The sequence below is a fragment of the Fukomys damarensis genome, unplaced genomic scaffold (assembly GCF_012274545.1).
Source record: "Fukomys damarensis isolate Sample0158 unplaced genomic scaffold, DMR_v1.0_HiC HiC_scaffold_7, whole genome shotgun sequence".
NCBI classification, from domain to species: domain Eukaryota; kingdom Metazoa; phylum Chordata; class Mammalia; order Rodentia; family Bathyergidae; genus Fukomys; species Fukomys damarensis.
The window spans coordinates 25,177,146-25,191,603 of record NW_022900919.1 but is presented as its reverse complement, the minus strand read 5'-3'; the positions used below and the strand labels follow the sequence as shown (position 1 = coordinate 25,191,603).

Genomic DNA, 14,458 nt, shown 5'->3' with positions numbered 1-14,458 from the left:
GCTTCCTGCCCCCCCCCCGCCCTTCCTCTCTTTCCCCGCATCACTCTTTCATTTTGCTCTTTGGTTGCTGCACTTCTGACAACACCAGCAGGAGTGCTGTGCCTCTCTATGCATGGTCAGGAGGCCCCAGCCCTTTGCCCACTGGCCTTGGTGGGAGGTGGCTTTGATCACTGGCTTTGGTACTTGCTGAGTTCCTCGTTGGCCACGAGACAGGGCTGTTCTGAAGTTAATAGACATCTGGTAGGGGTCGCTGAGGGATGCTGTGAACACCTGCTTTCCCTGATTATCCACCAGCCCCTCGTAGCATCTTGTGAGCAGTGCTGGCCAGTCTTCCCCTGTGTGTGAATGGGTGTGTGTGTGTGTGTGTGTGTGTGTGTGTGTGTGTGTGAGTGACAGCTGTGCTGTGATAGGGGTGGAAAGGAGCTGTCTGTCCCTTTTCCTCTGCTACTTGCGTTCACCCATGGAGCACTTTATTTCAGGTTAGACCTCCTGCTCTTCCTTGCTCGGGGTTCCCGTTTGCGCCCATATGTACTTACGGCATCACAGTGCACAGTCTGATCTACATGGGCCCTGGGACCCTTTGGGTGGCTGCTGTGTCCCCTGCACGTAGTGTGTCTTCCTCCATCCTTTCTCATGCTCAGGCCCTGAACAGCAGGCTGCTCTGGTCACATCCTGACCCTCACCAGCCTGACCCAACCCCAGCCTTGTCTCCCAGGCACCACTTGTTACTGGAGAACAGCGGTCTGGTCCAAGGACAGAATGTGGGTGAGAGGGACATGTGCTCAGTGCTACTTGGGGTCCCAGTTTCCCCACAAGCTGAGCAAGAGAATGTGTGCACATACATGCACCGTGTGCCCATGCAGCGACACAAATGTGTTCACACGCACATCCATGAGACCACACGCATGTGCACTCACACACATTCAGTCTGCACCACTTGACCTTGGGCTCAGTCTGAGGAACGTTGGTCATTGTGCCACATCACAGAGACTCACACAGTTGGCTACAGTATTCCTAGATGACATCATGCTAGGGACCACCATGGAACCTGCCAATTGTTGGTGAAATGCAATTGTGTGACACAGCCTGAGTACATTTCCACATCTCTAGGTAGGCGTTCTGTATCCAGTCTGGTTAGTCTGTTGAGTATCTCTGTTTTTCAGGCTGGGTTAAACTCCACTGTGGGTGTGTGCCGTCATTTATTTAACCGCTCTTCTTTGCATGAACATCTCATTTGCTTTGCAATCACCTACAATGCTCTAACGAATAACCTTGTGCAATGTGTTTTCCTATTTTTGGAGGTGAGCCTTCAAGATAAATCCTAAACACAGGAATGTCGTGTCATGTCCACTAATACAATTGTTCATTTTATCATCGTGCTCTGACCTCACAGAGATGCCAGGAAGAGCAAAGTGGGCTGAATCTGAACAAGTCTGGCTCCACTGGGCTCCTGCTTTCAGAACCCTTCCTCAGATGCTAACTGGATGCTTCCCAGAGGAGAGGCATGTGCACTTTACCTGGGACAGATGGCCCTAGCAGAGTCCTGCATGCCTGGATGCCTACGTCCCTCACGTGCACTGCCGCACCCCCAGCCCCCCAACCACCCCCGCAGAAAGCACTGCCAGGCAGGCCAGCCTTTCTCAGTTGCTGCTGGAGAGTTTATTGATTGACACAAGTGGGCAGAGTATAGACCCCCAGGCTCCTCCCTGGGGAAATTAAGTCACACTCACTATGTGGCTTGGTGGTGGGAAGGTGGCAGGATTGACATCACCATGGAAACCCCACAAGAGAGGGAAGTAGAATCTGAAGAAACCCAGCAAGAGATGGGTTCTCAGGGATGTGCTGGACATCCGAGAGCTTTGTCAGCCTCCCACACTGCACCAAGGCCTTGGGATCTGCAGGTGATGCTCGTCAGCACTGGATGCTAGTGTGGGGTCAGGCTCACTGCCCCTGCGGCAGACACCCCAGTGTGGGCAATGAGAGCTTCCTCTCATCCCTCCCAGACATGCACAAGACTGCACTACTTGATTTCCCTACTGAGTTAACTTAGCTCCTCTATCACAGAAAATTTTCATAGCTTAGGCTTTTAACAGGATTAGCACCTTCTGAAAACCCAGCAACTCCCTCCTCCAGGAATGGGGAATCATTTAGGGGATAGTGAACCACTACCCTGGGTGGGAGACTTACTTCATTTTCACTTCAGATATTTATTGATTCATGGTTATTACTTTTTAATTGGATACTGTTAGCTTTTTAAAAGTTTGCCCAGAGCCCCACATTCAAAACCCAAATGGCAAAGGCCCAGCTGCCTGAGTCCCACAGACCTGGGTGCTACCTGCCATCCCCAGCCCATTACCACCTGTCCCTGATGGATACCCAGGCCCGAGGAGCATGCAGGAACCATGAGACTGAGTGCAACATGGGCCTCATCCCTCTCACCAGGTGACAAGTGACATCTACATGTGACACCCTGGAACATAGACTAGCAGGAAGGCTCCACCACGAAGGTACTCAGGACGGAGCTGGGTAAAAATGCACACAGACCTCTGCCCTCCTCATCTCAGGGGAAGGGTTGGCACCCCAGGTTGCAGCAGAAGAAGGCTGAGCAGGAGGCAATGGCCTTTGGGTGTGCAAGGAAGTTCAAGAAGGGCACTTGAGCCCAGGCCCTGATGGCCAAGGGAGCCAGCTGTCTGTGAGAAGGAGGCAATGCGTACAGAGCCCTGGTGCCCAGCATCGGGCAGCAGAGGCCTCTGCGGCGGGAGACTGAGGTCAGAGCTCACAGCAGGCAGATCCCGTGGACAAGCAGTGCTTGAGGGTCCTACTATGCCGGGCCTGTCCTGGTTCCCACAGACACCTGCAGCTTGTTCCAGTGGCTGTGTCCTCAGCATGGCCATCACAGCCTCCTCTGCAAGGATCTCAGGGGTGAGGACAGAAGGAGCCTAGAGCTGTCTCTTCCATCGGAGGGAGTGTCAACCGCAGGGCTTCAGTCGTGTGGGCCGGCAGAGAACCCTGCCTGCTTCTCCAAAGTCTCAACTTAAAGCAGGCCTGAACCCTGCCTTGCAGATGTCCTGAGGTGACCACCGTGAAGACCGTGCATGCTGCGCCTCTCCTGGTACTGGTGTATCCTGACCTCTGCCTGGTGATCCATGTCTACACGGCCTCCTGGGCTGGCCCCACTCCTTTCCTCCGAGCATCAGCTGAAGAAGGAGCATAGAGAAAGAGCCTGGGTGCTTCTGTCTGTGCTGCAGTTTGTCTGAGTTTTAATCATCTATTTTAATCAAATGTGATTAATTAATTTGGTGTCGTGCAGCAACATTGCATTCTTAGTATGTGGTTGCTCTACACTTCCAAGCAAAAGTCTGTGATGTTGGGAGGAAAGCCTGGAACTGTGTCTTTGTTTCTTGGGATTTTAGTGAGATTCTCAGTTCCCAAAGGCAGAGTCTGCATGCCAACCTGTAGGGCATGCAGTAGCCATCCCTAGCCTAGGCTGCCCAGGAAAAACAGTGGACCCTGGTGGCCACTGATGTCCATGAAACAGACCAGCCAAGAAGCAAAGCCAAAGAGTCTTGGGGCACAGAGGAGAGACACACTGGCCACAGAAGCAGAGCAGGCTTAGTGTGACCAAATTGTCCACACTCAAACCTGCCCGAAGCCCAGGACCCAGGGAGGAATAGTCAGGCCCAGGCTCCACGGTCTGGCAGTCAGGAACATATTGTACAGAAGTCTGACAAATCACCTAGAGTTCCACCCAGTCTCTTGGGGCCTTTGTAAAATGGAAAGGACAAGTAAAGCAGTGATCACCTCCAGGGTGGCCATGAAAATGAGGGGCTCATGTACATACGACACAACTCAACTAGGAGTAACACGCAGAAGGCAAACACCTGACATCTAAGCTGTGAACATCTGTGTGCACAGATGGGTACCTGATGTGCCAGTCTCCACCTGTGCTGTCTCCACCTGCTGTGCAACTTGGGAAGGACCAGGGTGACACTGAGGCTTAGAAGAGGTGGCTGTGCTATGACCCAGCCCCCGCCTTGCATGTGATTTTGGGGCTTAGACAAGTTGGTTCAAGATTGAACCCTGGGTACCCCACATCCAGGGGCCCCTCTGGAGTCCAGCCCAGTGGATCTAACTGCAGCTGTCTCTGCTTTCAGGGGTCAAGAGAGCTCAAGGGGACAGGGTTTGTGCATGAGAGGCTCAGCAGGAGGACATGTGGCTCAGCACTGCACATCCTCCATCCTGTGAGCTGTTCCAACCGCCACCTGGGCAGCTCACAGTCCGCACAGCTCCCAAAAATTGTGCATCCCATAGGGAAGGAGGAGGTGAAGGGAGGGTGGGGACAAGGGGAAAAAATGAGGACCAAGACCTGTCATGTAAAGGTGCAAGATCCCAGTAATGAATGTAACTGTACTGTCTACCTAGAATGTACCAATAAATTCAATTTTAAAAAAAAATTGTGCATCCCAGAGAGGTTTTGTTTTCCATCCCTGAGGGTCATAATGGCAGTAATTTTCATTTCCTGTTACTGTTCCCAAGACTACATGGGAGATGACACACACAGTAAAGGAATGGAGATTTCACAGATGCAGCTCTGTGGACAGGACCCTGAGCTGTCCCAGACACATAGAGGGGACTGCACCAGAATAACACCTGGGCACAGCAAGAGTAGTGTCCTGCAGCATGCACAGGTGGCCTGGCACTGGCCTGTGGCCTTGGCCGGTCCCTTCTGTCCCCTTCCCATGGGGTGGCGCCTCAGACTCTGACTGCAGGTCTGTTGGGGCACCAATGTGCACCAGGAGTCACCAGCTCCTGTCCCAGGGCACTGAAGGTCCTGCTTATGGTCGAGAGACTCATGGTGAACACTGCTCCTCTCCATCCCCTAGACCAGAGCTGGGTCCACACAGCACCTGGTCCCCATGCAGCCCAGGCTGTCTGCACACTGGATAGAGGCCATGGCTGACAGTCTGTGCATTTAATTTGCAAAGCTAGGAAATGACCCCATCAACCATGGGCCTCCTCTGTCTGTGAGTCAGTGTCTGGGTGGCAGCGGGTTGCAGAGGACAAGTAGGGAGGCATTCATAGCCCACTGAGATCTCACCATAGCTGAGTACTGCACATGTCCTTATGTCCCCAATGCCAGCCCCAGCATGGGTGCTATAGCTCATGGCCCTCCCAGGAAGAAGTGTCCTGTTTGTCCTGGGAAACATCACCTGCCTGGACAGTGACTATCCTTCTAGGAAATCAGCAGTATGATGTTGGGAATGCTCCAAGCTACCATCCACCATGCCTCCCACACCAGAGTCCCCAGGGGATGCCGGCTCAGCCCAGTGCTTGACCAGCCACTGGGCAGCAGAGCCACATCTAAAGGCAGCTTATCACAAAGCAGCCATGCTTCCTCAGGATGGAGAACTGCAAGGGTGGATGCTGGGACCCCCACATCCTGACATGGCTCAGAGTCAGGCAACTTGAAGGCAAATCCATCCATGCTCTTCCATCCACACCAGCCCTGCTGTGTTCTGAAAACCAGCAGGAGCTTGCAGTAAAAATTCAAACCCACATGGCACAAATCCTCTGGAAGTCCCTGTCCCAGACCCTGATCAGCGACAGCTTTGTTCCCATTGTCCCAGGCCAGGAGCTCAAAGATCTTAGACACACAGGGTTCTTCCATTTACAACAAACCAGCATATGTCAAAGATAACAGGTTGAAAACATGCTTCGTACTGACATATCTGTGGTCAGAAATTGTGAGCTGTGCCACTGTATGCTGGGGACACCATGCTGTGACTGGCTCTGTAGGATTTTGTCCCTGTTGAGCCACCTAAGGGACTCACTTGGCTTCTGCTCTTCCTGTCCTTATTGGTCTCCCTCAGAGGCACCTGCAGGCCCTGACAGCAGCTTTTGGGGGTCGCATTGCTCCATCCATCAGGCACCCACCTCCCCGAAGCCCTACGACAGCCCTGTCCTAATCCCCTCCTCTGCCCCCTCTCTCTGCAGAGTGACTACTCCAGCGACACAGAGAGTGAGGACAACTTCCTCATGATGCCCCCGCGGGACCACCTGGGGCTCAGCGTCTTCTCCATGCTCTGCTGCTTCTGGCCGCTGGGCATCGCAGCCTTCTACCTGTCCCATGAGGTGAGGCCTCCACACACCTATCAGTCAAAACACCATGCACTGTGTATGCCAGAAGGCAGTCAGCTCGAGTGACTGAGGGGCAGGCAGGGTTGGGCATTGGGCTGGGCAAGCCTTACCCAGGTTTGCTGTCCTTCACCTGGGTGTGCTGACCTTCAGGGAAAGGCCTGCGTAATGGGGGGCTGGGTTTGCTTGGTAGAGGGCAGAGCCTCCGGGGACCCAACCTTCAGGCCCCAGGGTGGGGAGCAAGCACCAGGCAAGGATGCCATAGGGAAGGACAGAGGCATCCCTGCCCTCGAGGAAGGCCCATGTGTGGACTCCGGTCCTGTGGGATTCCAGTGCCTAACCCAGGGGAAGCAGGGTCACGTTATGATTCTTCCCTGGGCCCGTGAGCTCTGTCCTCTCTACCACAACCCCTCCTGGGTCATTCCTAGGTCATCCCCGAAGGAGCCTCAGTTGATTTTCTCCTCTAGTGGAGGATGAGCTCTCATTCATTCAGGAGCCCTCTATCTCTATATTCTTTTTCATCAAGAGAGACAGATGTCTTTGCTCACCAGTGAAGCATGAAATTACAGTCTCATCTCAGCCTCTACCATCATCTCAGCCAAGACAGGGAGAGGCAGTCCCACGTGGGCACAGGCATGGAGTCCCCCAGTGTGGATGCAGTCATGTGGGTACAGGTACAGGAGGCCCAGCCCCCACAGGGTGCAGACAAGGAAGGCCCGAGGGTGCTCACTCATGGACCTCTCTGCTCCAAGGGCTCTGGGATCAAGGCTGCAGCTGGCTGGCCCAGGCAGGTCCTTCTTCAGGCTGCTAAGTGGCATCCCCGACCAGCGCAGCAGTTCTCTTGAGGCTTCTGTGCAGTGGCCTTGGCTTGACTGGCAGAGGAGAAGCCTTAAATCATTTTCTTTCCCCATTGTGCAGCCCAGATGGTGCCCAGCCACTTCCCTGGCAGTCCCAGTTGGAGCAGGGAACTAGGAAGGGCTGTGGCCATCCTGAGGGCAGGAGCCTCCTCAGGGAAAGGAGCAGAGAAAATGGCTGCTGGCAGGGGCAGGGGACACAGTTTCTCCAGGGCCCATGTGGCCTCATTAGTCTGTCTGGGCTTGTCCTTGTTAATGTGTTCCATAATGGGTACCAAAGGTCCTTCTCCAGCAGCACAGCACAGGCAGAATGCCAGGTACCTGGTGCCTGGACCAGGAGGAGGCAAGATCAGGGGATGTACTGGGACCTGGAGAAGGGACTTTAAGTGGATGGGTAGACAGAAGGAAGGGTGTTTGGATGCATGGATGGATGGATGGATGGACAGATGCATGCCCGGATGGCTGTATGGGTAGATGGAGAGATAGTGGATGGGTGGATGGTGGGTGGATGCATGCACAGATGGATGATGAATGGATAGATAAGTGGATGGGTAGATGGGTGGGTAAGTGAATGGATGGGTGTATGGATGAGTAGCTGGATGAGTGGGTGGAAAGATGCCCACAGTGAGCTGAATCTCAAACAAGAAGGAGCAGCCTCACTCTAAAGGGGCGATCAGGACCCTTGAAAGGTGCTCTTGCTCCCAGCCTGGCACAGACATGGCCACTGGCCTTCCCATGCACTGAATGGGGTGGCAGCCATAGTGTCCTCCCCTGCCTCCTATACCCAGTCCCCAGTTGTTTCTGGGAGTTAGGGTGGACACACAAACTTCCTGGATTTGGATTTCCAAACTCAGGATCAGGACAGATATTTCTATTTTAGATTCCACAGGGAGAGGTGCTGCTTGTCCCCACAGGTGGCTGTGGGCTCCGTGCATTTTGGCAGGTGCTAGGTGGGGAGAGCCAGAGAGGCTGCACCCTGGCCACCATCCTCCGATGTCTCTGCTGCCCCACATGTCCCCTCCCAGCTGATGCTATCTTCTCAGGACTAGGGCACACAGTGGACAGCACCTTTGTCCTAAAGATTGCAATTACAACAAAATTAGGGCTGCTGTTGCAAGGCCAGTGCTTGTGTTCTTTCTCTCAGGAAGTGATTTCATTCTCAGCATGGTATGAGCCTCTTGGATTGTGACTGATGACTCATGACATTGTGTTCCCACAGTGGTAAGGGGATTTTTATTATTCATGAAGCAGTGAAAACAAATGTAGCTCTTACAGGCTTCTGAGTTCATTTTTTAGAGGTAAACCTTGGGATGCTGTGTGTGAGGGAGGGGTGGTCTGCATGGCAGGATGGGGGGAACAGCCCCACAGGACCCCCAGGACCCCCCAATACCCTACTGGGTGCCCTCCCTGCCCGTGACACAGTAGGGCTGCACTTCCATAAGAAACTGAGGTGGCTGGCTGTGCCCTCATCTCTTCCAAGCAGGTCCCTCCAAGTCCCCTTTCTGGTGGGTCTCCCCTCTCAGTCTGCAGCTGTGGCCATTCTTGGCTAGGCTGTGGTCCCCTCCTGGAGTGGCACAACTTACATGCAGACACAGGGCCCCCAGTCAGCCAGTAGGGACAGCACCACACAGGAGGATGAGTAGCAGAAAGCCAGCAGACACAGGAAAGAATCAGCAAAATTCAATAAGCACCACCTGTTCTGAGCCAGGCTGGAGGGAGATGGAGCCCACTCCAAGGCCTTTTAGTCCCCAAAGCACAACTTGTGGGGCTCAAGGGAAGTGACACTTGAAGAGTACATGCCCAGCCCCCAAGGCCACCTGTTGTCCACAGGAAACTTCCACCACCCAGGGTGACTTTAGGGTTTCCCTTTCATTACAGCTGCCATTTCAGTGCACACTGACAGCTACACTGCATTTGCTCATTGTCAAAGCACCACTCAGTGAGGGCTGAGAAACAGATGCAGCCGTTTAGAAGAATAGGGCAAAACCCCGCATGGCAGCTTGATTAGATCAGCCGTGCTGGGAATTCACAAGGCTGTTGTTTTGGTTCTGTCCTCTTCAGCAGGCTGCTCCTCCCTGCCCCAGTTTCCCTATCCTAGCAGCTGTGGAAGTTGTTCCTACCAGGTAGAGGCAGGAATTGGGGTGCAAGTCCCAGGAGACTTTGGGAGCCACTGGAGTGCAAGGATGGTGCCCTGCGGGATCCCTGGGTGACCAGCCTGTGGATCCACCACCTGTGGAAGCAGAAAGAGAGCTGCAGAGCATCAGAGCCCTCAGAGCTCTTTCCAGAGGATGGCAGCTATAGTGACGCCTGCGTGATGAGGGCAGTGCTGCTGGACACTCACTACTGCGCCCTCCTCCTGCTGCTGTCCTAGCCTCAGTGCCATCTTCCAGGGCACTTGCAGGAGACACACATTTTCCAGCACCTCCTCAGACCTGCAACAGAAGGTTGGGCATGGGCTGTCCCTGGCCTCAGCAGTGATGGAGCCAGGCATGCAGGTTGGGGATGGTAGTAGGGGCAGGGCCATATTTCCCACAGAGCTCACTACCTGTGACCCCTGTGCTCCTGGGCTCAGAGAAGAGGCAGCACCCACTAACTTAAGAATGAGGCAGGGCCAGAGATTTAGCCCAGTGGTGCCACCACCTTCCTCTCAAGCACAAGGTCTGAGTTCAATCCCCAGTACCGAAAGAAAAAAGAATGAGGCTTCCAAGTGATGCAAACTGCCAGGTGACCCACACTTGCTCTTACTGAACCTCTGCAATGAGTCTCCAGTTAAATGAGTCCTCCATTTAAATGAAAACAAATGAGGTTCAGGGTTGGACAACTCCCAGAGACACGGGAAGGTGCAGAGAGGCACAGGAGCAGACTTCCACGCATCCATTGTTCAAAGCCCAGTGTCGACAACCTTACTGAATTCCATCTGTAGGAATTCAGATGGAAGTAAACAAAAGTAAGACCATAGTCCTCCTCCAGAATCCCCCGTCCTCATGGGCCACATGGGGGCTGTGGTGGCTCAGGAACAGGGTGGTGGAAATGAGCTGTGGGATTTCCCTTGGGGCCCTATTCTGGGTCCCCAGGGACAGCGGCTGGATACCCAAAGGGAGCAGATCTGGGACAGACATTGAGGAGATGTGTGTGGAGTCCTCCAGAGAGTGCTCGGCATTCAGGCATTTATTATGTCATTATTTAATTTCATTTCATAAAATGCTTCTTTCTTTACTAACTGCAACATTATAACAATAATTAAATGAGCAAAGGGTTTTCAGAGCCAGATTATGAACTTTATGAATAGCACCAGCAATGGGAGTTGGGCAAATGGAGCCAGTGACCGTGTCCTTGAGCTCTGGTCACGATCTGGTCCTCAATAACCACTGTGCCCTTGGCCCTGTGCCAGTGCTGGAGCTCAGCAGTGAGCAGAATCCATGTCCCGTGGAGGAGCACAAGCAGTGGACAGGGAGCAGGAGAGGGTGCAGGAGAGCCAGGGAGCGGGAGAGAGCTGTGAGCCATGTGGGGATGACAGAGCTGGATAGGGACTCTGGCGGTGTTTGTGGAAGGATCTGCTGAAGGGGAACATTGCTGACCGAGCATGGGGCCCGTCCTGAGGCTCTCCTGGGATCTGAACCAAGTTACCACAGGGCCAGGACTGGAATGTCGGTCAGGAGATGGCTGCAGGTTTGGTGGAGGAGAGAGGGAAGTGTCTGAGGAGAGTGTTTGCAGCAGTGAACAGTCACCGTGCTCCCTGGCAGGGAAGATTGGGGCTCAGCAGCAGTATCCTAGGGTAGTCCAGGCTGGAACAGGAGTGCAGGCCCACAGTGTAAAGCATGAGGTACGAGGGTTGATTGGCCACCTCAGCATGTTCAGGGAGTTGGTCACACTGTGCTGCAAAGAGCCAGACACCGTGAAGGCACCGTGAAGGGCCAAGAGGGAAATGGGGTGCTGGGCACACACTTGTGGCGACACCTGGACCTTATGCCTGTAGTCCCTGCATCCTGTGAGCACTGTGCACTTTGGTTAATGCCTTGCACACATACAAGAGGAGCAAGGGGAAGGCGGCAGCCTCTGCACTCTCTGAAGAGTCTGTCTGCCGTGGTAATCGGCCAGGCTGGTCACAGCTAAAGACCACAGAGCATGAGGCAGGAGCTCCAGGCATAGCAAAAGTGGGGTCTTAAGGACATGGACACACCTTGGAGCTGAGCAGATGCACAGGAAGGAGTGGGGCTGTACCTAGTGTTGTGCACACACAGAGCCTACCTCGCCTTGCAGAACCTCGTGGGAAACAGCAGGAAAAGCCAGACGAGACCAGGACTCTGGCCCCAGATACAGTCCCACTTCTGGGCTGGGCTCTGTGACTGCTGGGCTTGAGGTGCCTCACCACCTAGTGAAGGTGTCAGAAGAACCACATGTCTGGCTTCGGTGACTACAGATCCCTGCAGAGGCTCTAAAGCCTGTTCCTGCATCCCCAGTGAGATGATGGCCCTGCTGTCACTCCAAGGACCCACATGTTCTCCCTTTGGCTCCAGCAGGACAGGAGGATATGAAATTGTGGGAAAGAACAAGCAATCTTGGGTAAAGGTGGACTCCAGGTGCTGATTATCTCTCACGACTTGTGCTCTCCAGCAGTGTAGACATGTAAGTCCAGCACACTGGTCTCCCAGGAAAGATCAACAGGATTCAGGTGGGAAGCCACCTTTCAAACTCTCCCTCCACTGTGGATGGACACATACTTGCTCCAAAAGGAGCAGAGTATTTCCAGTCTCATCTTCACTCCGGATGTTCCTACTGATTCTTGTTGGCTGGTTTGTAGGATTCTTGCCCCTGCTCCGGGCCATTTCCCAGAAAGAGCTCCAAATCCTGCTCCTGCCTGGGACCCCACTCTGTGTGGCCAGGGCTCCCCACAGAGCCCATGGCCCCATCTGTGGCCCAGGCTTCCATCCTGGTGCTCATGAGTGACTGGCCATAAAGCATCTAATCCACAGCATCCTCCAGCCTGGATGGTTTGCCTCATCTTTCAAGTTTTTAATATGGAAAGAACGAGCTGATCTGCCCTTGGAAAAATGTGAGGTCAGGGAGATAATTTGAAAATAGGGCACAGGAAGCAACTGGGGACTTTAGTTTATTGCCCAGGTTGCTGGCTTCCCACGGGGGAGACAAACTCAGTTTTCTGGGTTTATTGCTGTGCTTATCTCACCACATGTCCCTCTCCAATGTGCATCTGAGGAGCAGCCTGGCAGGACCTGGGGGATAGCTGACCAACAGCCACCTGCATTTAAGAAGTACCCAGAGGGGCCGGGGATTTAGCTCAGAGGTTCGGTGGCCTCCCTTGCAAGCGCAAGGACCCAAGTTCAATCCCCAGTACCAAAAGAAAAGAAGTAGCCAGAGCAGGAAGACCCATGCCATGAGACTGGAAAGGACCACATGTGCTTCCCTTGTCCCTGTCTCACCCTCAGGGCAGGATCTGCTTCCCAGGCTGCCTTCTTCTGTCTTATGTTTCTTTCCCACAGTAGTGAGGCAGCATTTCTTCCATTTTTGTCTTCCAACACATCCATCTTCACCTTGTTTTGGGAATGCTGAGCTGGGCAGGGCCACAGCACCTCCTAGTTGCTGAGCGAGTCCTTGGGTAGAGCTAGGTTGGGATAGATGGGCTCCACATGAGTCCTGGCAGAAAGGTCTGTGGACCCCAACTTGCCTAGGGCTCCACTGGGCTCCCCAAAGCCCAAAGCACACTCAGGGTGCTTGTGCTACATTGGGAACACCATCCCAGGCCAGCAACTTGGGGAAACTGAAATGAAAATGGGGTGGTGCCCAAGCACACTGGCTCCTAAGAGAAGGGTTGACAACCAGCTCCACCCCACTGCCAAGCTCACTTCAACCTGGATAACTGCCCTGCACCCCCATACTGTGTCACAGGCTCCCCCACAGCTCAAGGAGACTGAAGGCCATAGGCCTATGCAAGGACACTGAGCTGGGGTGGAGTTGGGGTCCCCAGGTCTGCGTGGAGTTGAAGCCCAGACAGAGCCAGCAGCCCAAGCCTGGGGGGACAGCCTGGCCAAGGGACATTGAGGCTGGGCCACCTCACCACCCAGGCCACCTCTCAGCCCCCAAGAGCCCTAGACCTTCCTCACAAATGTGAAAAGTCTCTCATTTCACCCCAGAGTAGGTTATATCACAGCACAGAGCCTGTCCTGGGCCAGGCTTCAGCTCCAGTAACACCATCCCAAGGCATAGACACTAGTATCCATATCCAGGATGCAGCCTGAATGAACAAGAAGGAGCCCACAGAGTGGGGTGTGCCTCTGGGGTTCCCACCAGAGGGAGGGCTCCAGGAAGAGGATCGAGCTACACCAAACAGAGCACTGAGGTGCAAAAAGCAATGCAAGAGTGAGGTGCAGCTCCCTCCATACCCACAAGACAAAAGCATGGTCCCAGCTCTGCCTAGGGTGCAGGCTGCTCCAAGTCACATCTGCACCAAATGCCCACACCAGCTTCGGTCATCACCTTTGCAATGTGATGGGTTTGGCAAGGGTGGTCCAGTCTGTTCCCAGTCTTGGATACATCCAGGGTTCCCTAAAAATAGCTCTGGCAGATGATGGTGCATCCCTGTGGGCCACTGAGGGGAAGGCAGGGTCTCTGGCCCCAGCACAGCAGCATCTGTAAGTCAGAGCTGAGCCCCATGGGTGCCAGAGAAGGATCCTGGGCTCCAGGACACCCTAGGGTGCTCACATGTGGCTCCCAGGTTGCCATCATGGTCACTTTCTCTTTTTCTGTTTAATACCAATTGGTTTTCTGCTTGTCCCAAGGGAAAAAGTTTTGATTATTTATCAGTTACTCCTCCATTTATCCTTTCAACAAAGGCTCTGTCTTGTGGTATGGTATTCATTCACTTGGAAAAACAGGTCAAATGATTTCATTTCTGTATGTTCATTAAAAAGTGTTGACTCTGCAGCTGTGGCATATATTGTACATTTCTGAAGGTTAGAAACAAAGGAAAAAGGACCAAAAGGAAAAAAAAAGGCGGTGGGTGATCTTTTCCTTCTTTGTATATACGTCTTTGTGTTTATTGGCTTGTTGGTTTTAATACTATGAATGCAAAGGGGATTTTTCAAACCTTTAGTTTAAAAAGAACACTCAGAATGATTCAAAACCATAATTGTTCAGTTTAATAAATTACAGTGGTACTTTGGTTCACAAAATTGGTTACAGTTTTGGGGAAGATGGATGAACTTATGTTTGAGGAAAATGTCCATAGTCATGTTTGTTCCCCAATGCACTTTGTGAACATAAGCAAATTTTTGCCTAACTCTTGCTGGCAAATCAAATTGTTTGCAAATAGAAGTGTTCATGAGCTGAGGTATTACTGTATTTTAAAGCAAACATCCAAGTAACTATGTCCTTGGTCAAGAACTAGAGCATCCAACGCCCTCTGGTAAGAAACACTGCCCCTCTTTCCTCCTTCCCTTTCTTGTGCACCCTGG

At 53.1% G+C, this 14,458-nt stretch overlaps 1 protein-coding gene across 2 annotated transcripts in view; it reads left to right on the top strand.

Annotated features, from left to right (window-relative positions):
- The window catches only part of Syndig1 (synapse differentiation inducing 1), a 118,101-nt gene that overhangs the window by 61,130 nt on the left and 42,513 nt on the right, over positions 1-14,458 (top strand). For both annotated transcript variants that reach the window (XM_010625608.2, XM_010625607.2), the window contains exon 3: positions 5,995-6,132. In XM_010625608.2, coding sequence (XP_010623910.1) covers positions 5,995-6,132 — 138 coding nt within the window. The remainder of the gene's footprint in view (positions 1-5,994; positions 6,133-14,458) is intronic.